This window comes from Podarcis cretensis (genome assembly GCF_951804945.1).
Source record: "Podarcis cretensis genome assembly, chromosome: 3".
Lineage (NCBI taxonomy): Eukaryota > Metazoa > Chordata > Lepidosauria > Squamata > Lacertidae > Podarcis > Podarcis cretensis.
In genome coordinates this window covers 90,549,230-90,573,646 of record NC_137172.1, presented here as the reverse complement: position 1 = coordinate 90,573,646, position 24,417 = coordinate 90,549,230, and the positions used below count along the sequence as shown (strand labels likewise).

General features: G+C 42.6%; 1 protein-coding gene across 4 annotated transcripts in view; it reads right to left on the bottom strand.

Annotated features, from left to right (window-relative positions):
• Nucleotides 1-24,417, bottom strand: part of EYS (eyes shut homolog) — a 490,906-nt gene that overhangs the window by 186,101 nt on the left and 280,388 nt on the right. For all 4 annotated transcript variants that reach the window (XM_079970286.1, XM_079970287.1, XM_079970288.1 and 1 more), the window contains one exon: nucleotides 9,339-9,451. In XM_079970286.1, coding sequence (XP_079826412.1) covers nucleotides 9,339-9,451 — 113 coding nt within the window. The remainder of the gene's footprint in view (nucleotides 1-9,338; nucleotides 9,452-24,417) is intronic.

Sequence of the window (24,417 nt, the reverse complement as noted above, 5' to 3'; positions counted from 1 at the left end):
CAAAAAGGCTCCTTACTTAGTCCTTAATGAAATGGTCCCTTGATGCATCCTACAGATTGTGATCATGTCACCAGCCTTGAATAATCTTGCATTCTGAAGCTGATCCACCAGATCCTGGAGCAGAGTTGAGCTGGACCTTGGCTCAGATAAAAACCATTACTGGATGCAAAATGATTCAGGAGCAGAAATAGTGCAGGGGCATCCAATTTTTTAAAAGGATTTTTTAAAAAAACAAGAATTCACTCCTTTCTTCCCGTCCCCTTGAATCAATGTACATCTGGTATTCATACTTTACCAACTCTATGGTGGGGAAAACCTGAACTGACATCATTAAACTGGTGAAAGCTGCATGCATAAACGTATATTTTAAAGACTTCAGAATCTGACATTTTAGCGGAATCCTATGTAACTGACTGCACTTCTAAAGCCTCCAGCACAAAGCCTGTCTGGTTCATTTATTCCCACAGAAATTGTGAACTCTTGCACAGCCAACGACATGCTAACAGTGAGTCAAGAATAATTAAGGAGACCAAAATAGGAATTATGCAATCTTTTTGGCCTGCACTGCTTAAAGTACGAAACCATGTAGCTGCTACAAATAATAATCCTATGGTTCCAGAAAAACAAGCAAGAGAGGGAGATGGGCCTTTGCTCGTGGCATGCTGACCAAGGAAAGCTGCTCATAAATGAGCTGGAAATTGTATTTGTAAGCGCATAAAGTCATATATTCACATATACATGCCCATGTGGGGAAGGGGGGCACAGCCGGGTACACGTGCTATGGGTCTCGGAGGGCTAAGCTGGCTGTAGGGCCCTGCCAGGGGCCTGCTAGACTTAGTGCTGTCCTACCAAGAATGCCCCGTGCTTCCCAGCCAACCAGGGAAGGTCATGGGCAAAACGTCCAAGCCTGTCCTCATGCACTTTAAGGCTTTGATAGTATTACTGCATACTAGCATGTAGCATCAGATCAGATTAGGCGGTGCTGTTGCAATGGCATGCCTCATGGAAAAGTCTCCCACCCCAGGCCTCAGACAAGGTCTGCATGTGCCTACATATATGTATGTATGTATGTATGTATGTGTGTGTGTGTGTGTGTGTGTGTCTATATTTCAAAAGGATTTGCTTAGTATCCAAACCAAGTCACCAATTCCCTTCACAAAAGACGGCACCGTAGACTTAAATCGTTTACAATGGTTCTGAGCATTTAAAAATACAAGGTAGGATTATGCCTGCCACGTTTTCTAACATTATCATTGCAATGCATCATTTCAACAGGAACACCAAAGAGAAAAGGATAATAAGGGGCAGGAGGAGGGGGGTGTGCACAAAGGCAGAAAGGAAATTGCACAGGAGAAAAGGAGCTACGCAGAAAAGAGCACACTGAAAACAAATGTAATAAAAAAGATGAGGAAAATCAAAGAGGGCAAGTCAAACACAGAGGATACAACTGGAAAAAAAATCTCAGGCATTAAAAGTGAACAAGGGACAATCACAGGAATAGAACAGAGCTTAGCAAAATGTTCAAAGAAGGACGCTCAAGGGCTGTTGCATATATTTTATTTTTCTTGCACAGAAAACTTTCCTGTATATGTAATGGCATGTAGCCTCTGCAACATAGCACCACCTAATTTGCAGACAAACATTTTAAGAAGTTATTTAATTTAAATCCCTGAGTTAAGGCTGGATGAGCTGTGCTGTGATCAGCAACTGGTCACCCCACTAGGATCAAATTCATTCCAGTTATAACCAGGGTGTAACAGCTAGCCTCTTAGTGGACAGCTGAGAGCCAGGCAAGTGAGTTGTGTAGAAGGAGTGGTAGCTGTGGCAATGTGATTTATTTATTTATTTAGAGGATTTAGAAATTGCTTGATCAGGCTGTGTACAAATCTGAACTCATATTTGCAGAAGCAGGGGGCATGTCTCCAAATCATCCTCTAAGTGGCCCTCCTTTAGAACTATTCATTGACCTAGCATATACCACCCTTAACAGAAGTATTTCTAGCTGTACCTTGAAAATGTCAACATTTCCATTACTCCCTCAGATGGTCTCATTGCTGAAAGACTAGGATAATTATGAGAGGATTGCCACCCACTGAAGCCCCTCAAAAAATGCAAATGAGGGGAAATAATTTGGTATGTGGTACAAACTGCACCGATGCTTGCTGGTATGCATTTCAATAAACAGATGAAGCAGGTGCAACTGTAAATTTTAATGTATCTGTCTAGCATTAGCTTGTGATGGGAATCAATTATTCAGTAATGATGTTGATAGGGTTGAAGAGGGTGTCTAATTTGTTGTATGGAAATAAATGGTCATCTGACCAATGTTTGCTGCTAAAAAGAAAAACCTAGGAGAACACTGGCAATAGGATATCAAATTACAATGAAGATAATAAGCATTCTAAGCATAGGAACACATTATGGAGTTTCATCAACTGGCAAGAAAGGACACAGCAGTTAAAAGAAAACCCAATACAGTCAGTGGCGGAGCTTCATGCTCCGGCACTGGGGGGCGGAGAGCAGGTGGGGGCAGGGCTGGTGTGTGTCCTGGGGGTGTGGCACGCCACCAGCAAGGGTGTGGCACCCAGCGTGGGCGGGGGGCAGCCGCAATGGCACCCCACCAGGATCGCGCTGCCAGGGGCGGTGTGCTCCCCCTGCACTCCTCTTCCTCCGCCAGAGAATACAGTATGCAGAGATATATGCAATATTCACAAGGATAACCAATTCACAAATTATTATTTTGCAGTCATGTTGCGGATGTGATTTTGCATCCCAGTATAACTGCATTGTCCTCTTATTTTAAGATGCAGGAAATCACAAATACACCAACAACATAATTAGCTTCCCAATTGTTGGGAGACTAGCCCCAGGTCTGAAGAGTGGATAATTTCACATAGGTTTCCATTAAAAAGTGCAGATCTGGCTGAATTGTACATCATCTGAAAGGCCAAACTGGTTATTGTACTTGTGCCCCCCTTTGAAAGTGTCAGCATCATTCAGAAGAACAAACCACACTATTTCACCTCTTCCCAATTTGTACAGCTAGTTTAATTTTGTACAATTTAGCTTAATATTGCAATATCTTACTGCTCTTCCTCACTCTCTTAGATCCATCAGAACATGTTGTTTTGTGCTGAACTCTTGTCCACAAGTGGGAACATTTATTTTTTACTTTATGAGGGACAAAAACCACAGATATGCACAGCAACCCTATGTACAAATATGTGGAACTATGTACCAAGAACTGGGGCTTTTGATCTTAAAGGAAACAGAAGTATCGTATTCGTCAATAATGACCTAGCCACCCTCTTTCATAGTGTGGCTATGGTGGTTGCCTCTGGGAAAAGTAGGAATTTCTGGCCAGCAAGCTATTTGGCTTGGCACACTGGTCTTTTTGCTACTGTGCACCATGTGGGGCGAGATGGTAGTCTGTTAAATAGACTGGTTTAAATGATTACTTTGGCAGGTAGGTGCAGGAGGGGAAACAGTTAGGTCAGCTTGGTGACCCCCTTAGGCACTTTTGAGGGTGATGGGTGGCTCCCAAGGCTTGCAGCTCAGGGTTACAAGGCCCAGGGTCAGGATACAGGCCACCTTTGAGGCCAACTTGCCTCATCCTCTCACAGTTTTGGGTCCCAAGAGGAGTGATGCAGGAAAGCCTCCCTTATCACCTCCAGGGTGAGGCTGTGGTTGGGAGAAGAAGAAATTGTCTTCCTTTATTCCAGCAAGGTCTGGCTGCCCTTATAGCTGCAGGCATTTCCCCTGAAATTTAGTTATAACATGTGCTGTCTCTTGAGCAGAACTGTTTTAAAGAAGGAAAGCAAACAGTCTTCAAAAGGTTAATGAACTCCCATATCGAGTTTGTTTTCAAAAGCTCACTAAATTCTGCACACGCCTTAGCTTTCCTTTTGGTATTTTGAAATCCAAACAGATCTGGTTATAGAAATGGCAGAACATCTTTGAGTAAATTCCAAACTGCTTAAATATTCATAAGTTTAAAATATACTCACAAACCTGTGCCTTAAAAAGGGGGTGTTCGTGGATGTGGACTTGCTTTCATTCACATTAAAAGAATGATTAGATAGCTGGAGCTCATCACAGTGTTGGGGAAACTTGTTAGAGGAATCACAGGCAGAAGATAAGGTTGGTGTGATTGTGGGATAAGTTTGCACAAAGTTTTGTAGGAATAGTGTGGAATGTTTTTTAAAAAGAACTCCTTTTAATAATAAGAAAAAAACCATTGCACACTATTCCCTCCCCACATACTAAAATGTTTTTACGAGCTAACACATTTGGTATTGCATTCTGAAATACCGCTGTAGAAAGCTTTTGTTCTATATAGGCCATTGATCACAAGTAAAGAAAAAAAGAACAAATGGTTACAAAAAATTTTTCCAAGCAAATTACCCACTTGTTTGCAATCTTATCTCCGCTCATTTAAATAAAATCTAGCAATTCTCCAAAAAGTTTATATTTTCCTTAATCTCACTTATCATCAAATTCAGATCTAATTCAGTGGTGGGCAATTATTTATGATCTAGCATCCTTCTTAACATTCAACCAAATTACAATATTTTTGTAAATAAATCTTAAATTTCCTCCAGTCTTCCTCAACCCTCTCCTCTCCCAGGTCTCGGATTCTACCAGTCATCTCGGCCAGTTGCATATAGTCCATCAGCTGCATCTGCCACTCTTCCAGTGTGGGTAGATCTTGAGTTTTCCAGCTCTTAGCGATGAGTATCCTTGCTGCCGTTGTTGCATACATAAAAAATGTTCGGTCCTTCTTTAGCACCTTCCGGCCGACAATACCCAAAAGGAAGGCCTCTGGTTTCTTAGTGAAGGTATACTTAAATACCTTTTTCAACTCATTATATATCATTTCCCAGAAGGCCTTCACTTTAGGGCAGGTCCACCAGAGGTGAAAGAATGTTCCTTCATGTTCTTTACATTTCCAACATTTAAAAGGTAAAGGTAAAGGTACCCCTGCCCGTACGGGCCAGTCTTGACAGACTCTGGGGTTGTGCGCCCATCTCACTTAAGAGGCCAGGGGCCAGCGCTGTCCGGAGACACTTCCGGGTCACGTGGCCAGCGTGACATCGCTGCTCTGGCGAGCCAGAGCCGCACACGGAAACGCCGTTTACCTTCCCGCTGGTAAGCGGTCCCTATTTATCTACTTGCACCCGGAGGTGCTTTCGAACTGCTAGGTTGGCAGGCGCTGGGACCAAGCAGCGGGAGCGCACCCCGCCGCAGGGATTCGAACCGCCGACCTTTCGATCGGCAAGTCCTAGGCGCTGAGGCTTTAACCCACAGCGCCACCTGCAACCCTTCCAACATTTATTATCAGACAAATGGTATATTTTGGCAAGTTTAACTGGGGTCATGTACCATCTATATATCATTTTCATTACATTTTCCTTCAGAGCATTACATGCAGTGAAGTTCAGCCCAGTGGTCCACAACCTTTGAAAAAAAGAACAAATGAAGTAAAGCTTCAGTTCTCTCAATTCACATGTTACAAGCAGCGGCAACAGAGTAGAGGCACAAGAGAATCAATGCTTCTTTTGTAGTGTGCAAAGCAGCAAAGAGGAACTTGAGTATCTCCATTGTGGACAGATGCCTAGGCTGTCAGTGTGGAGGGACTGACCTCTCTGTGGGCCTACCTTGGCCACAACATCTGAATTGTTTGGCAGGATATAAGAATTTGTCAGCTGCAAAAACCCAAGTGTTTGTTAGAAACTGTAAATGAAATATTCTTTGTTTTCATGTCTTCCTGGGGAGTCCTATGGATGTGCCATCATCCTGGACAGCTCTCAAAATAAGAGTTGACACGGGGCTAAGTTAGTTACACATGAGTCCTACGGAAATGGATGAAGAAGATGACTAACTTGCTTGGTAGTGGCCAGATGAGAAGTGGCACAAAACTGGAAGTGGGTGGACAACTCCTCTGTTTTCTTTTGTTTTTTGTTTAAAGGTACACTAGGGTTTGGCTGTTGGTGCTTTGATGATAAACCTGCCCAGGAATGCAAGAAGCCTATGGGGTAACTCCCGACAGATAAATTTATCAAAATGTGGCATCCATTTATCTGCTGTGCCACTGAGGGAGGAGTGGAAAGATACACACCCCAATCACAATTTGTCTTTTTGGAGGGACATCTTCTTGCCAACTTCCCTGCCAGGGTAAAATTCAATGGGATGTTGTATTACAATAATGTATTCATCCCTTTGCATGCTTATGGGGACGGTGTTGTTGTTTATTCATGTTTATTCATGTTTATTCATGTTATTGTTCTCTATTTCTTTAAAATCTTCTATTAAAAAAAGAGTTTACATACCTAGTCATCTGTAGGCAATGTTTAAGCAGATGTGTGAAATGGTTATTCAAGTGATTGTACCCCGCCAGAATTCCCATTAGGGAGCAGTTGTTTGAAAGTAGCCCCAAATGTCCATCTATCTATCCATACGTGGGGAAGTCTTCTCCTTGCTATGTGAGGATGTGGAAAGATTCTTATGAGCAACCCCTCATGTCCATACTGAAGTGGTGCTAGTCACATGAAAAACTACTCTATAGCCACCCTGGGCATTTGAATCAGCTCCCAAACACAAATATACATGCCTATATGATTCAGTGGACCCATTTCAATAGGTCAACTTTTGAGTACAGCTTAGCTGAATGCCACACAAAGTGTTGAGAAAATCTTCACTAGTTAAATTATTTAATGCTGATACAGTGGTTAAAAACACACACAGAGAGAAACACTACTACAAAAACGGAACCACACTTCTTTTTTTGTTGTTGTAAAAACAAACTGACAATTATAGACTTCCAGAGGCTTCCAGAATGTAAATTACATGTCTCTATTCCATTAAATCTGAAAATGTCATTTTAATTTTTTGTTTATCTATCTATTGCAGGCTAAAAGTCATACACGACTGCAAAAGCCAACAACCACATCCAGCTTCCATTCCATCTCAACCAAGAATTAACACCATAATACAAGATGCTTGCTTGCATAGGTTTAAACCTACAAAAGACAGTTAATGTTGAATCAGGCAGACCCAGTTTCACTGGTGATAAAGTTGGCACCATAAAAGGAGAGGATATTAGAATTGAGGAGTATAAAAGGCCTCGCCTGCTGAATGCTGAGCAACATTCCTCTTGGTATTTTTCTTTTTCTTTAAATAAATAAATTGCTGACACTTCTGAAACAGTTTTAGAATTTCCATTAAACTATCCAAGTTCTCAAAAGAGTTGAGCTGGGGGGAGGGGTTGCCACCTAATACATTCGAGGCAATATGACAGTACTTGATGAAATGTCTTTCTTAAAAATAAAATAATGACCATACGATAGAAAATGTATCACAATGCAATACAAGAAGAAGACTGCGTTGTAAGACAAGGTTCAGAGAACACAATGTATCTATACCACACACACGCACATATTATGAATAATAAAATGACTGCAAAGATAATGACATTAATTTTTGCCTTCATATCATACGCACATAAAAGTTACTTGACAGTTGCATGGCATTGCACTGGGAGAGAAATTTAGTGAGTCTTACTTCTACATTATGTTCTATTTATTTTTGTTTACTGTTAGACACCAAACTTTACAAGAAGCAAAGGCCCGTATGTACATTTCCGGATTTGCAGAAACCAGGAGAATATCAAAACCTCCATCAGGCCACAGATGCATGGCTGGTGAGCAACGCTTAGCTTTGGTAGTACAGAAGTTGTTCAGGCCTAAGATATATGACAAGTGGACTGGGTGAGAATTGCAACCAGTTCACATATCATACTTGACAATGTTCAAATGAACTATGAACATTTTGAAAGTACGTCAGACTTTGAATGCCTTTCATGTGTTTCATCTTATTATAGACACGTTGACGTTGCTACTTTAGATCTTTGATGCTGCCCAGCTTTATCAAATTCAGATACCAAAACTTGCTCAATGTCTGTGTAGACCCACTAATTTATTTTCAGAGTGGCAGCCCACTTCTGGCAAAGTGTTGGAAGCCCGTTGCAGGTTCTATCACTTTCAGACTGAGCAGGTAACAGCAACAGCAGTGGGTTAGGTGGACTGGCAAGGGTGGGAAAAACACTGGAATGATGGTGTGTGTAATCACACATGCATCTGCATATACTACCACTGCTAACCTGGTTCATTCCTCACCTTCGCAACCACCCTGTCCTGCCCCATCACTGGGCTGTCCTGCAATGGGATTGTGGGTGAGCCTGGTGCCAATGTACAATCTACTGGCATTGGGATGGCAATTTCATAAGAAAAACTTCAAGGTCTGTGCTGTTGCTTGTGCAGAGCCACACTTAAGGAGTGAGCAAAGTTTGCTTTTTTATTTTCATAATTTCTTACAAAATACTACGTAATCCGCTATTTCATGCCCCCATTGAAGTGAGTGCAAACTGCGTGAAAGTCCATGAGTGTTCGTGGAATTGCGATGGCCTGGACCATATTATTTTTGAAACAATCATTTCAAAAAACTTCTTTTGTAATGACAAATCCTGCTACATTAAGCGCCACGTTATACAAGCAATCTCCTTTCCTGATACACATTTATCATAGGTCTGTAGTAAAAATTATGTAAACCAAGACACACAATGAAATTCTCAAACATAAGTTATGAAATCTTAAAAAACAGCATCAAAATTACAAAAGAGAACGAGTTGCAAAATGGGCTGGGCTGAATAATTTGAAGGAAACAAGTGAAGCGATATGACATCATGAATTACACACTGGGTGTTACAAGTTTATCTTTTGCATGAGAGATAATAAATAGGTTTGGATAGCAAACACGGTCCAGCTAATTTTCATCCACAAAGCCGTGTTAGAAGGAAGCTTTCATGAAAGGACCTTCTTTACTGCTCCACTTCCAAATGAATACCCTACTAAACAGTTAGCAACAGAAATACTCCCCCCCCCCACCCTAATATTATTTTTTAATGTTTGGTGGCCTCCTTTACATACAACACCAGTTTTCCTGCCTTTCACACACATTGATGGAAATTCTAATACAGTGAGGAGAAACCCATTATATATACCTCTTTCCCCCCCACCTTGATTTTTATCTTGCATTCTGTTGTTCACTAAGCCCAGAATATGTAAGCTGTCAGGCGTAATTGGACTATTCTGCACCCCACCACCACACTTTATTCCCACATATAGAAGGGGAGAAATGGTATATCAAGAGAAATGCACACATACTTCCCCCCCACTACATGTATTTTAGACCAGTCTGAAAATGAGAAACTGTATCTCAAGCTACAACAGTCTTAGAGAATCAGTTGCTCTTGATTGGAAAAGAAACAGAATGTGATTTACCTGCAACTGTCAATATTGTTTTTGTTCACAGCATTAGCAAAGGTGAAGGGTCCCAAATTATTGATTTCTGTAACTTCTATACAGCCGGTAAAATTGTAGGTGGGTTCAGTCATCTAAAAAAGAAAGTGGAAAAATCAAGAGTTGGGCATCTCTCAGTGTTGGAATGCAAGGCAGACTCAGTTCTGAAACCACACACTTCCCTGAGGTGTGGAGTTTGGCCTGATTCATGATATAACCTTAACTGGAATCAGATTATACAGCTATTTATTTACTTAAAATCATGTTAATGACCCAAGGAAAGATGGTTTCCAATATGACAAATTAGTGCTGAACATGTTTTCTCTGTACAAATGCAGAATCAAGATTATTAGGGACCATCATAACCAGTTCTGTTTCTTTTGTCTTCTCCTCACAAACACAGAGAGTTGGTCTGTTGGTAATCATGAACCCGTTTCGACTTGAGACTTCTGTATGGTTTATTTAGCAACGTTAACAACCATATAGTGTCAGCTTCAGTATTCCGCAACGTTCCAAGACTTCAATCTTTTGAGAACAAGAATAACTGGTCCCAATATAAGCAGGGGCCACTCATGTAATAAAAATGGTGCTCCATGCATAGTGTCCCCTTCTTTGTATGATCTAGGTTTGCAAGCAAATATTCTGATGGCGATGTGGGGATGGTAGGAACACCACTCAGCACTCAAAATATTCCTGGACCACACACAATGCACCAGTCCCGTCCCCCCCCAGTAAATTTATAAACAAGAAAAGATCTCCAAGCAGTCCAATTATGTATAAAACATGACTAAAATATGCAGACCAGTCAAAAGCAAATGTGCATCAAACCATAATTAAAACCAATAATATTTTAAACAAATCCTATGTCTGGATCAGCGTACTGAAACAGAAAATAAATGAAATAAAACAAAATAGTGAAGGTGCCTGCTTACTGTCAATAGTCAGGGAGATGTAGAGTGCAGGTGCTGCCACACTCTTCCCAAATGTAGAAGAAAAAATGTGTGGCATGTTCTGCAGATTGAAGTTAATGAGCAGGCAAGGAATGGGTAAGGCAATCCCTTTAGTGAACTGATCCCAGGATGGCTGGTGATATCAGCTTATAGGAACACCACTATCCCTGGAAGCTGATCAGCACCAGCAAAGCACAGGCACTGTCTTTTTGGTAGAGATATTTGTGCATAACAGCATCTATGCAACCTACCAATGTGAGTGACAGTCTCTGGACCAGGGTCAAAAATTATTCTTAAATTTTAACACAGAGAGACAGGCTTCACCTTATATTGTAATCCGATCAGAGGTGTAATGTTGACATGGACCTTGTGAGAAATTATTCATTGATTCCTGACGCAAATAAAGCTGCCAAATGATTTATCATTCCCTGTGATATAACTGGGTTTCTTCGAGAAGTTGTGCCTTAACCTTCTGTGTGGCTTTATGAATATTTTTTTTACCGTCCTTGTTTCGACATCACACGAGTGCTAATATTTAAAATCAAATCCTTGTTTTTGTTAGCCTAAGAAGGAAAACAATAGCTTCTGATAAAACAGTCAAAGGTCAAAAGCTGCATCATTACAGCCTTTATATCAGCTGCTGTCTTCATCGGAGCTCTTTTCAGCATTGCTAATGTCAAGTTAGTGTGGGCAAAACCATCACCATAGCAACCTGAAATCTATATTGCACACTGACGTGCAAATTAACAATGCAGTTTGGGAATATAAAAAAGGGGGAGGGGGAGGAAAAGTAATCTGCATTCTCTTGAAAATTGTATTTTTAGTGAATATTTTATGTTATATCATGACTGCCAGAAGACAGAAATCCACCAACTGAGTCCCTGGTCACTTCCTCTGGATTTGTGATCAGTTTATTTCAGACATAATGTTCTTCCTCTCAGATAAAAATAAAATAATTATGAGCCTTGCCTTCTTGCCCTGAGCACCACTGTCTCATAAGCATCCCTGTCAAACAGCACCCACCCACATGGTGAGCGCTAGGCCAAATGAACTGCAGAACAAACACGTATTTCAGAAGATGTTTATGAATAAGGCCAGCTAATATGAGGGGGGGGGGGATAGAGTGGATGCTTTTTGACCTCCTGGGGGAAAGATAGCTACGGAAGTGCCACAGGAGTGTTATACAGCCCACAGAAACATAGAATTGTAGAACTGGAAGGGACAATGAGGATCATCTAACCCATCCCCTTGCAATGCAGGAATATGCAGCTATCCCATGTGGGAATTGAATCTGCAACCTTGGTGTTATCAGACCACACTCTAACTAACTGAGCTAAGGGCTTCATCAGTGCTTTTATGGACGGTTGTTAGTGGTGTACATGGACATACGGAAGTACTTATTCCATTGAAAGCTTTCAGAATCAGTCTTAATAATTTATCCTCCAAGATGCGCTCTCTCTCTCTCTCTCTCTCTCTCTCTCTCTCTCTCCCCATAGAAAGGTGGCCAGATGAGTCACATTTCATTCCAAAATGCATACACATACAATACATATGATTAGTCATTGTCAACTATGTTTTCATTCTCAAGTTATTTAAAGTTTTGTTTAAAGTTTTGTCAGCTAGCACATGAACGTATGAATGAATGCCACCAGAATACATTGCCTTTGAGGTGACAGGAAACCCCCTCTTAACTGGTATCCATACCAGTAGCACAACTTCTTTTAACCCAGCCAAACCTAAAAGACAATGTAATTTCCCCCCATATTCGCAGTACTGACTCTGCTCTAACACCCTTGCACCATATTCTAACTTCACAACAGACGGTTCCTAAGAGTCACATCTTAAGATTTTTATCTTATGTTTAAAAGAAAGCGAAGCAAAGCACTCTAGCTTTGTTTTTCCCTTGATTTAGAAAACCATCTTATCTGGTGGCGGTGCAAGGAAAAGCATGCTTGAGCATGTTACTCAAGTATATATTGCTGGACACTAGGACAAAAAAATGCACTCACCATCCTTTTTCACCAGAAATAAAAAGGAAAATGGACCCCTTATTAAATGGATCTCACTTTTGAGTAGGCATGCATAGGATTGGGTGCATATGTTTCAAGAGGGTAGTGATTAATCTATGAACACTTCTCTCTTGCTGCGAGCCTGATACTTGTGAGGGACATCTTCTCCTGTCTCCAGTCATCAAGACATAGCCCTGTCTGAAGCACACTGCAGTATTTTAATCATGGGCCAAGGCATGAATAACCAATGGCAGTCTACATCTAAAGCAAATAATGATGTGCAGCTCTTACCAGACAGCACAAACGAAGTGTGTGCACACCTTGATACAGTCACAACTTGGTATTTCACACACAGCAACGTATCTGAAAAGTTCCCAAGGCTGTGTATGTGAACGACTGACTTATTAATGTCATGCTGTGAGAACATTCATGCTAAAGGCTTTGGAAGTGTGGAATAAATCCTCCCTTTTAAAACTGCACTTTAGGGCAACGCTCAAGATCATGTAAAGCCGATTTGTGCACATTTATCACAGCCTTATTCACATAATTAGCCTAGATAAAGCATGTGAAAGTGTAACCAAGTGTCTTGTGATGCAGTTTTGAGAAGGTACCTGTGTTAAGTGATGGCTTCAGCTACATAAGAAGGTGTCAATTATTCCAATTTAATTTATTCTACAGAGATGCTGAAAAGGTACATTCTCAAACAAAAAATAATAATATCTGGAGCAGTCTTTAGAGGACAATGCTAATCAGCATGTTGCTACAATTCCTTGAAAATACTAACACATTAATGGTTGTTCTCTTTCAAATGTGTTTTTAGGTCTCTTCCTCCTTAACCCACTACTCACTCAGTATATGGTTTCTGTTGACCAGCCCACTTTAAGTTTTGCTGATGTTCCTAAAGGTAAAGGTAAAGGTACCCCTGCCCGTACGGGCCAGTCTTGACAGACTCTGGGGTTGTGCGCCCATCTCACTTAAGAGGCCAGGGGCCAGCGCTGTCCGGAGACACTTCCGGGTCACGTGGCCAGCGTGACATCGCTGCTCTGGCCAGAGCCAGAGCCAGAGCCGCACACGGAAACGCCGTTTACCTTCCCGCTGGTAAGCGGTCCCTATTTATCTACTTGCACCCGGAGGTGCTTTCGAGCTGCTAGGTTGGCAGGCGCTGGGACCGAGCAGCGGGAGCGCACCCCGCCGCAGGGATTCGAACCGCCGACCTTTCGATCGGCAAGCCCTAGGCGCTGAGGCTTTAACCCACAGCGCCACCTGCGTCCCATGTTCCTACATCCTGCTTTTTCTCATTCCTTGGGCAGATGGGTTGTAGGCCTCAAAACGGATCACATGTAATGTCTTTTCCTTTGGAAATTGTGCTAATGTTTTTGTGCTAACTCTGGGCTTCACTCAGGTTTTCTCTCTTTCCAAATCTTGGTTTGGAGCCAGGTATTTCTTTTTTCCCAAAATTTAAGTGCATTGCTATTAGTACAGTCACTCAGAGTGTCTAGGGCAACCTAGTCAGATGGGCATGGTAGAATTATTATTATGATTATTATTATTGCATGAACCAAAACTAGAAAATCTCAGCAACATGTAGTTGCAGCAGCTTATGAACCTTTCCTACATATAGTCTAATAAACTGCCACGTCTTGGCTGACGTGGAGGAGAGACAGGGAATGTTCAGGTGTTTGAGGACACAATAAGTTTTTAGCTCAGCTTTTGTGAGGGTGGGTAAGTTGTTGGTTTGGCTGAGAGGAAAAACTCACACAATGACAGACTGGGAACTGGGAAGAGGGTCCGAGATATGGGGAAACCCAACAACTAATGGACAACCTTTTACATTTGTTCCTGGGAATAATACAGTCATACAGAATCTGTTCCAGAGGTCCGTTTGACTTCTAAAACGTTCAAAAACCAAATCTTGGCTTTTGATTGGCTGCAGGAAGCTCTTGCAACCAATCAGAAGCTGTGGAAGCCCTGTCAGATGTTCGGTTTCTGAAAGAATGTTCGTAAACCGGAACAATCACTTCTGGGTTTGCGGAGTTCGGGAGCCAAAACGTCCGAGTTCCAGAGCATTTGGGATCCAAGGTATGACTTTACTGTAATCACTAACTCTGCCCATTAGGACAAAAACATGATAGTATGCTAGTATCAGGGGCAGATATGTTGTCACAGTTATGGCTCATCCACACTGCACTTGTCCCATACCAAGAAAGTATAGGTCCATAATTGGAATAGCTTGCAAATATCTGATAGGCTTAAGATTTAATTATGCAATGCGACGAATTATTATGTTTAATGCCAAATTTGAAAGAAAGGTGTTAAGTGATTTAGTTAATTTTATAAGAATATTGGTTTTGGAAAACGGTTAACATGATATACATCAACCAGGGGGATAAGAGGAAGTCACTTAACAATGTTATTAAGATTGGTTCAAATAAGGTTGAGATATTTGTTTGTTTGTCTATTTTTTTTTGAAAATTAATTAATTTTTTTTAAAAAAATTAAAAAGTATAGGTCCAACCCACCACTCTTTACTACTGAATCAGAGCAAACGTCAATCTGCGGAAAACCCACTGACGTTCGCTCCAATTCAGTGGCAAAAAGTAGGTTTTCCCAGGGGAAAGTGGTGTGTTGACCCCTTACTTAGGACTGGTCTGTCAGTAGCTTTAACTTGTAAAAATAAAATATGCTCCAGAGGTTGTTCAGAACAACGCAGAAAGCCACACCAGAAGTGGGTTGCAGGGACTGTTGGCAAAAATTGCTTCCTTCCCTACTCTATCAATGGAAACCTCAACTGGATCAAAGAACCCAACTAAAAGAACTCATTAATCTGCATCTATATAACATTTACACTTTTCACTTCCAGAATCACACACAAAATCAAGTATTAAATCATTAACTGTGATGTAATAAAATATATGAATGCAATGATTTATTTTACCATATTGGTTAAAAAATATACTACCCTTGTAATCTTACTTGTTTACTCATTTCTTTAAGACCTGAGCTAACTACCAAACCTTTTTTATCCAGTCTTTACAGGCAAGAGTCTTTGCGTTCCTCCAGTTTCCCCCCAAAGATAAAGGTTGTTGCTGTTAATAGATTAAATTCCATTGGGTAATGGGCCTGGATAAAAAGGTTTTAATGGAATTCTTTTTCAGTCAAAGGGTAGCCAATGTGCTGCCCTCCAGTTGTAGGCTGCAACTCCCATCAGCATAAACTAATGATCAGTGATCATGGGAGCTGTACTTCCCACCATCTGAAGGGCAAGATTGGCTAACCCTGCATGGGGATTGGTTTTGCTGTGAATCTGTACAATCCACCCTTCCCAAAACAATGCGTAAACCAAAAGACACCAGTCTTTGAAATGTACCCTTCTCTGAAGTTAGTGATGCAGTTCTCTGACCCCAAGAAATAAAATATATAGATTAGAAGGAAGTGCAGATTAAAACACACATATTAGTGAACATCACATACAAAAATGCATTATATCAGGGAAATTTCTTTGCAAAGACATGTGTAGAGGGAGGAAGAAATGCACATGGAAATGTGACTTACTGAAGACTGAAAAAAATGAGGTAGTTGGGGCTGGCAATATATGCTCAAAAATCACTCTCTTTGCTTTGAACTCAGATCCTCCAGGTAAAAATCCAGCATTCTTTCTACTATAGCACAGCACAGCACACTGCCTCTTCTCATTATGTGAATGCCTAATGAAAGTATTGTTTCCCTTGTATTCCTTTATCAATTCTGCATTTTTTTCTTCAAAAAATGGCTGTCATGTAAAAAATAATGGCTATAGTGTTCCCCTTTAGAAATGATTCTCAGCTCCATATTACTCTAGAAAAGAAGAGTTACTGATCGCCTCAGGTACCTAGCCCAAACACCCAACTGCCCCTGCATTTGTAAAGTATGAAGCAATTAAAACCCTGTTGCGTAAAATGCTGCAATGAAAGCCTTACCGCAAAGATTACGTTTGGACAGTGGCAATCAGAATGATTTCTGGTCAGCAGGGGGACTCGGCAGGTTTTTTTGCCTCAAGCCTGGGGTTTGAAAGCAGCAGCAGCTTGTCTTCTTCCTTATTTAAACCTGTGAAGAATTGTTTCCAGAAACACTCGCTAGATGTCTCTACACAAGTTACCATAAATGCAGTCACTGACAGAGAGTGCCCAGTGCTGGGATTCCTGTCAACCAGAAGCAGGTGACAGACAAAGCTCACACTGGGGAAAGACTAGCTTGCAGCCAGTGACTCCATTCTGGGTTTCAAGCACCATTTTCATTTAGGTAAAAGTTCTTATTCGTTCTGACAGCTCTTGGCCAGGATTTTCCATGCAGGGTGTTGGACACTTGTTTTTCCAAATCCAGAGATCATTTTGCCATAGAATCAGAGATTTCCTGCAGCTGATCCTTATCCTGCTTTGCAGCAAACGCAACAAATTTGGCATTTGCCACCATCTGTTTATATATACTTGTTTCTATATAAGCACAATCCTACTACTACCATCCATGACAAGTCAATGGCTGGGCGTATAAGATTCCTTCCCATTGGTCTCTGCTGGCAGGGAGAAGCATTACTGGTGGGGGTGGCTTTGTTGCACCTGAGGACTGGAGCTATGCCCAGGCAGGTGGTAAGCTCTTCAATATAGAAATGCCCCAAACAGGGTGTTTCGGAGGAAAGGTGGCAACAGGACACTGTAACTTTTGAGCCAAAGTCCCTTCGATCCAAAGTGATGGCTGTTTTCGGGAGGGCGGGAAGGCTCTGGTATGCTAGCTTGGAGTTGGCAAAGGAAAGAAAGAAAGAAAGAAAGAAAGAAAGAGAGAGAGAGAGAGAGAGAGAGAAAGAATGAGAACAGATTTCCACACTTTCCATCCTGGCTGGCAAAGCTGGCACAAGCTGGCAGGTTTTTGTATACAGCAATCTCATTGCCACTTCAGTCTTTTCAGGGCCCAATATAAGATTGCTCCATTAACCAACTAATTCTGTAGGCCATTGTTGGGGAACCTGTGGCCTTGCAGATGTTGTACTACAGCTCCCATTATCCCTAACCTTTGGCTAAGCTGGATAGAATCCACAAACATCTGGTGGACCACAGGTTTCACATCCTTTCTGTAGGCTATTCTACTCATAGGCTTCAATCCTAACCCTACCTACTTGAGAGTAAGCCCCACTGTGCATAGGGTTTCTGAGCAGGTATGTATAGGATTTCATTGCTTAAAAAAAAAAAAAAAAGATTGACATACGTTAGTTTCTCTTTTTCTAACACTGAATCACTGATCTTGATAGGATTTGCTCATTCCCCCATCCCATGAATAATCACCTCTTTCTTAGATGTCCAATTAGCTAACAGTTGTGTGCCATTTTACTGCAGTGCCTTTCGCCAGCTCTTTAGGAAGAAAGAACCCTGGAAATATTTTGATTAATTACAACATTTATTGCATTCATTATGTGCTTGTCCCGCAGCTGCTTGCATCAAACAAAGTCATCTCCCACACAGCAAACTGTAGGAATACAGCTAACAAATATCACCTGAAAGAGTTTGTGTTTGCGCCAGCATGGATACCAAAATTGGCTGGTGGGGGCCGCAGCAGTTGCGAGGGGTGGATTGGGGAGAAGGTACCGTATTTTTCACTCTATAGGATGCACTTTTCCCCCTCCAAAAATGAAGGGGAAATGTGTGTGCGTCCTATGGGGCGAATGCAGGCTTTCGCTGAAGCCTGGAGAGCGAGAGGGGTCGGTGCGCACTGACCCCTCTCCCTCTCCAGGCTTCAGGAAGCTATCCGCAAGCCTTGGGAGCCTGCGGGAGTTCCCCCCGGGCTCCCCCGGCTTGCGCAGAGCTGCCTCTTATCCCAAAGCCCCGGTGCGCTGAGCAGTTGCTCCGGGGCTTCAGGTAGCTGTGCGCAAGCCGCGGGAGGGCTCCCCCGGCTTGCACAAAGCTGCCTCTTATCCTGAAGCCCCAGTGCGCTGAACAGTCACGCCGGGGCTTCGGGTAGCACTCCGCAAGGCTTGCGGAGAGTTGCCTGCACGCTGAAGCTTGCACACGCTGAGCTCAGCGTGCCCAGGCTTGGCGCAGCTCTCCGCAAGGCACGGGAGCCCGGTGCTGGGCTCCCGCGGCTTGCAGAGAGTTGCCTGTTCTGGGGGCTGGGGTCGGGGGAAGTGCAGGCTTCCCCCGCCCGCCCCAGCCCCGCGCATGAGGGAAAAAAATAATTCCCCCCCTTTATTTCCCCCCCAAAAAACTAGGTGTGCCTTATGGGACGGTGCGTCCTTTAGGGCGAAAAATACGGTAGGTTGAATCACTATTAATTTCCTGTGCCTGTATTGATTGTGAACTAAAAATCCAAAATGAATCTCTGCTACAGCATGTAATTCTGGTTTGTCCACTGATGTTTTGTAGTGGTCATCTTCAACGCACTATGGACTGTCCCCTGGGAGTTCTGTTTAGGGCACAACCTCCAATTGTAAAGCAGCTACCCAGGACTGATTAAAAGGGCAGTTGTTGGGAAAATAGAAAGAACTGCGTTCCTCATTGTGACCATTATAAACAAATGACATTTAAACACTTTAAATAGCATGAACATTTACTTTAAAGTCATTTGTCCATTTGATTTTTAAATGGTCTAATTCTGCATGATCTCTGGTGACTGACAGCAGCTAACTAGGGTTTCAGGTAATGAGTGCTTCTTACCTAAGAGACTGGTAGATTGAAGCTGGAAACTTTTTGTGTGCTCTGCCACTGAACTATTGCCCTCAGCTTCGAAGTGTCTATCTTGCACTACTGTCAAGCTCTGAAGAAATGAGCAGCAGAAGTTGGCCATGGGCAGCACTGGTTGTCTAGGGGCAGCCACAAACCCCTTCCAACCAATTCCCACAGTAATTTTGCACAATGAGTTACATACTAAAAAAATCCCAAAGCTGTAGTGACATTTCTGGCTCCCAGCTGAAAGTGACCATACCTGGGTCAGAAACATTATGAAGAATTGTGCATATAGCCATGTTCAACTGAGAACAAGATGCTACAGTGTTGGTGACTTATGGACCGAACCAGCATGTGATTGTTTCTGCAATATACATTGTGAAATTGGCATCGTATCATGGAGGTGGTGAAGAACCAAGGGCAATGTGCTTTTATCTGTCTTAACCCTGAGAGGGCAACCTAGAACACCCTCACCCCCCACACTCCCACACTCCTAGAACCATAGAATTATAGAGGTGGAAGGGACACCAGGGGTCATTTAGTTCAGTACCCCACAATGCAATCCACAATCCTGGATGTTCATTGTGTCATGGTTACTTCCTCAACAATACAGGTCAGGGACTTTCAAACTGTGTTCAGGGGAACTCTGGGGCTGCTGGGAATTACAGTCCAAAACATTTGGAGGGCTTCAGGTGGGTCATGCTTTTGGTAGGAGAAAATAGGCAGTAGAGGATAAGCTGCTCACCATTATTGATCTTATCGAGAAATCCCTGAAAAGACCCCAGAGTTCCCTTGAGCAGAGTTTGAAAACCTCTCTCCTACCCAACCGAGGAAGCCACCAAAATAACCAGCAATAACATGGCTGGAAATAGCCTCAATCTCTCTTCATTGTCACAAAAGGCAAAACAAAACCACACACAGAAACAAAAATGTCTACATTCATACATCCATACCGATTAATTAAATGAAGGAGAATTTGGGTGAGTTCAGGGTTATGCCCATTTCTGTCCAGCTTCATTTCTTCCAACCACTCTCATTTTGATTGCTTAATCCAAAGTGATTTCCAGAAATGAAAGACACAAGTTATGGAATAATTTTCGATTAACTACTCTGCCTACATTTTAAAAAGCTGTCTGAAGTGCAGCGAAGAGTTGATGACTGCCAAAGATCCTTCCAAATGATTTCTCTTCCATTACTTAATTTCAGCATTCTAAGAAGCCATCTGATATCTTACTGGTCTAGTTTACTTTGATGTAAGCGTATTTCTTTGAAATGAGTCTGGACCTCTTCAATGTACATGCAAATTGCTGCAGTTCTGGCTATGTCCTAAGCACAGATACTTCAACTGACTGAATTCCACTGAAATCAATGGGACTGATTTCCACATAATGGGAATCTGGAGCTGCTCAGCAAAACTACAAGGCTCCTGTCTCAATTTTTTCAGGTGCTGGGGGAAGGCTGAAAAGGAAACTGATTGAAATATGGCAGAAGGTTGGCAATCGTTTGGGGTGTGTGGCAACATTTGCAATTGTGTGGCTATTCCCTCCCCCCCACAGGTGGAATAAATGAAGACAACGGATACAGAGTTTTAGGTTAATGGGCGAAAATGGCCACAACTTTATTGATTACAGGAAAGAAGGGTATTGGCTTTAGGCATTGGCCCTAACCGACTATCCGGTCTGACCGGGAAGGGTTAAACACCAACAGGGGAGCCACCTGAGATGCATATCCCTAGGCGCTCCCCGAGGGGTTACCGCTCGGGGGCGCGCTTTAGGCCCTAGCCTCCGTAGGTTTCGGACGAGGCGTCGCCCCTCGGAGTCCTTTAACGAACTACCCTTCAAGCATTGGGGGAGGTGATGGCGTTCCTCCCCCCCAACCTCATCTGCATGATAATACCCCGGCCAATGCCTACCGCCAAAACCGAGGGAGTTGTGACGATTTGCTACGAGGTAGGCGAAAAAACCAAGTGGCTCACAAAACCAGCCAATTAGCCAAATGGAAAAACTCCTACCAGGCCCCTTGCGGCGACCAGCCGAAGCCCATAGCAAGGTCAGTGGCAAAACCTAAAGGGCGGGTGGGTGGGAAACCGCGTCGTCTCCAGGGAAGAAAGGGGGCGAGCCAGGGTCCGCCCTGACCTTAAGTGGCCCTACGAAGGCCCGCCCCTGCCGCCAGCCGATTGGCTGGCGCCACAGGGTATGCTAATTGGGTGAATCCCTGTCTCCCGCGAGGCTGACGCCAGCCTCGCAAGAGCGAGTGTGGGCAGGGTCGTGATCCCACAACCCCCCCTCCTCCTGAAGATCGGAAGGGGCATAAGGAGAAAGATGGTAACTTCAAGACCTGTTTTGGGGTTCTACAACTTTAAGCCAGACTTGGAGTGGACAGCTTTTCAAATAGAGGACTGTCCTCTGTAAAGTGTGCCACATGACATCCTTACCGCTACTATCACAACTTAAAAGCATTATCTGGCATGGAACCAGCGGTCTCTGGCTTTGTGGGTCATTTTAGATGATGGTTCCAAGATGTGGTCTTGGGCTGTCAATAATTTGGAAGATATCTTTGTGATCTGCTCAAGCTATGCAGGAAACAGCTTGCTAATGCCCCTTAGCTCAGAGGAACTGTGAAGCTGGAAGGCTCCCCCCTTCTAGTAATCACAACTTCTGTTGTGCTCAGGTTCTGATGGTGGGCTTCTCATGGGCATGTGGTTGGCCTTTGTGGTGGGCCTTTGACCTGATCCAACCAGCTCTTCTTACCTCTGGTATCTTAAGCAATTTTCATTACTTTTGCCTGGCAACACATCCTCAAACTATTTAACAACCTTTGATTCCACCCCCTTTAAATGTATGTACATGAACACACATTCAATATTCTGTGGGTGCAAATGAACAGACACAAAGAGAAATGTTCTTTTGAATACCAGCTTAAAGCATGCAATGTCTTATTTCTGAATTCTGAAATTCCAGTGCAGCACCTTCAAGCTAACTAAAGTACCATTAATTGTTTAATTAGGTTTCATTCTGGTGCAGAGAATGTAAAATAGCTGCACCTGAAGGAAGATTAAAGGTTGTTGTCAAATACTCACACTAACAGTTGATTGCATTAATAGCGTTATTTGTGCTGCTGTAATTGCTGCAGTAATTTATATGTCTAGGCTTCTTATTATTACAGCACTGAAGATGTTAACTGTCGTTATTTCATACCCTTCCACTCCTCGGCACAATTAAACTTTGTAATGAAACCAAACACGTAATCTTTCATAAGAAAAGAAAACTCAGGTGCTGCAGTAGTAATTTTCTGTTGAAAGTGAGGGGGTAAGATGAAATGAGAAACATGTGATGCTAAAGGTAGCGTGGGTGTTTGCCTTCTAGTCAAGCTAGAAATTATTGCTTTTGCACAACTCATTTCATCACCAAGCTATATTAAAACATCTTCAGGTATTTTCGACATCACTGTGAGGTGGGTGGGGGGTAGTGTTTCTTCTCCCCATTTTACAGACCATTTTACCAACAGAGAAGCTTAGTGTAATAATGAAAGGTGCAGCAAATATATGGCATTCTGATACAGTATTAAGCAGAAGCCCATGTCTCCTATCCTCTATGGCTCCATTCCCACAGGATTAGAACCGCTCACCCTGTTGCCTCTCCCCATATTATTTGTTGCTAGACACATTTGCGCATATTTCTTTCTATCTCAACTCCATGCTCTACCTTTAACAAGAATGAGGATTCACAACCCTAAGGTGGAAAAGGTGGCAAGCACATTGCTCTGCCAGCCTGGAGAGGGTGCAGTGATCGTGCCTATAGCATGCCCAATGACATAACACGAATAAATTTTAATAAGTCTCCCCCACAAAAAGAAACACAACAAACCAGATCTCTGGCATCATAACTTGTGGTCAATTTTTTTGAGGCCACCACAAGCTTAAGTCAGCTTCTGCAGAACAGAAGTAACATTCCCATGCATTAAATGAAACTCACATGTCTCAAATGGAACAACAACAACAAATGAGGTTCTGTCTCAAGGAGCAGCCATAGCCCTCTTGCCCTTTTTATTGCTTTAGATACTCTGGGTGGCAGGCAAAGCAAATATTGTGCATCTACAATAATGCAGTTTAGGAGACTTTGTAGGTGCCCTTGACCACAATGTTGTCCACCTCTGTGTTTCCTTGGATGCCAGCATGATTAGATTTCTTTAGAATTGTAATGACTCCAATGGCTAATTTATTTTCCATTCCAATAAACAAATGCATTTGCTATGTCAAACTCTCATAAAACTCAAGTGAAAAGGAAAAAAGCTTGCTTTAGGGAGCATTGCTCATAAAACCAGGACGCTAGACTTGCATGCATTCTATGCAACTGCTGTCTCTATCTTCTGGAGATCCAACATGCTATGATTTCAACATCTCATGATAAACCTTTCAGCCATTTTAACAGCCAAGAGGGGTGTGGAAGTGAAAAATCTCAGTTGAGCAGGGGAGGGTTAGGACTTAGAGTCGTCAAGCTATGTGGCCTGAGTATGTTCCACACGGCTACTATTCCTTGTCCTGCGTTCCTACAGCTCACCACTACTTTCCTGCAATTGTAGGAAACCACTTTTACTTTTCAACACTAACTATAAATCATAACCATTGAAAATATTTATGCCGACACCAACACCCATTGTGACTGCTGAAAGAACAGTGCTGAGGAAGCACTGCTCATGTGGGTTACTTGCTCTGTCCACATTGGACAGCAAGATATCTCTCAGATGTTTTTCAAATCTAGATATTGAGAAGCAGAAAAGCCTATTCAGGCAGTCTTCTTTGTGTGACTGATGCACTCATGGCCTGTATCCAGTCATCATGTCTCCATCAGCCCTGTCCTCCCACAGTCCACATTTGAGGGTGCAAGTCTGTAGAGCAGAGTCTGCTCTATCCATGTAGGCCCCTCTCCCAAGATGCAGAAGCAGGGTGTTTGTTTTTTCCAGCTAGAACTCACTGGAGCTCATTTCCGGCACCTCTCAGGTGGGTGCCATTGTCATTCTAAGATAACAAGGAAGGCATTCACAGTGAGTTTTGACACCTCTTTTTCTAGAAAAATAGAATTCTGTATGGTTAGGGTTCGACATCATGGGCCAACTCGTAGCACAGACAATTTACAGAGACATGGGGGTAGGGCTAGACCCAGCCTCTCACTCTTACAATTCTTATTTTCATACGTGAGATGGCTTGAGTAGGATTCAGTTTTTTTCTATAAACTGGATACAGGGTGAGAATACTGTGAGGGCATCAGAAATAGGATTTTGGCTACCAAGACTGCACTGTTAACCTGTTATAGTTCTATGCAGCATTGTAATTGCACTAATGAAGAACTCTACTGTCACAAAATATCAAATTGCTAAGGATTTTTGTTTTCTTGAGGAGGTGTCTTGTTGTTTTAAT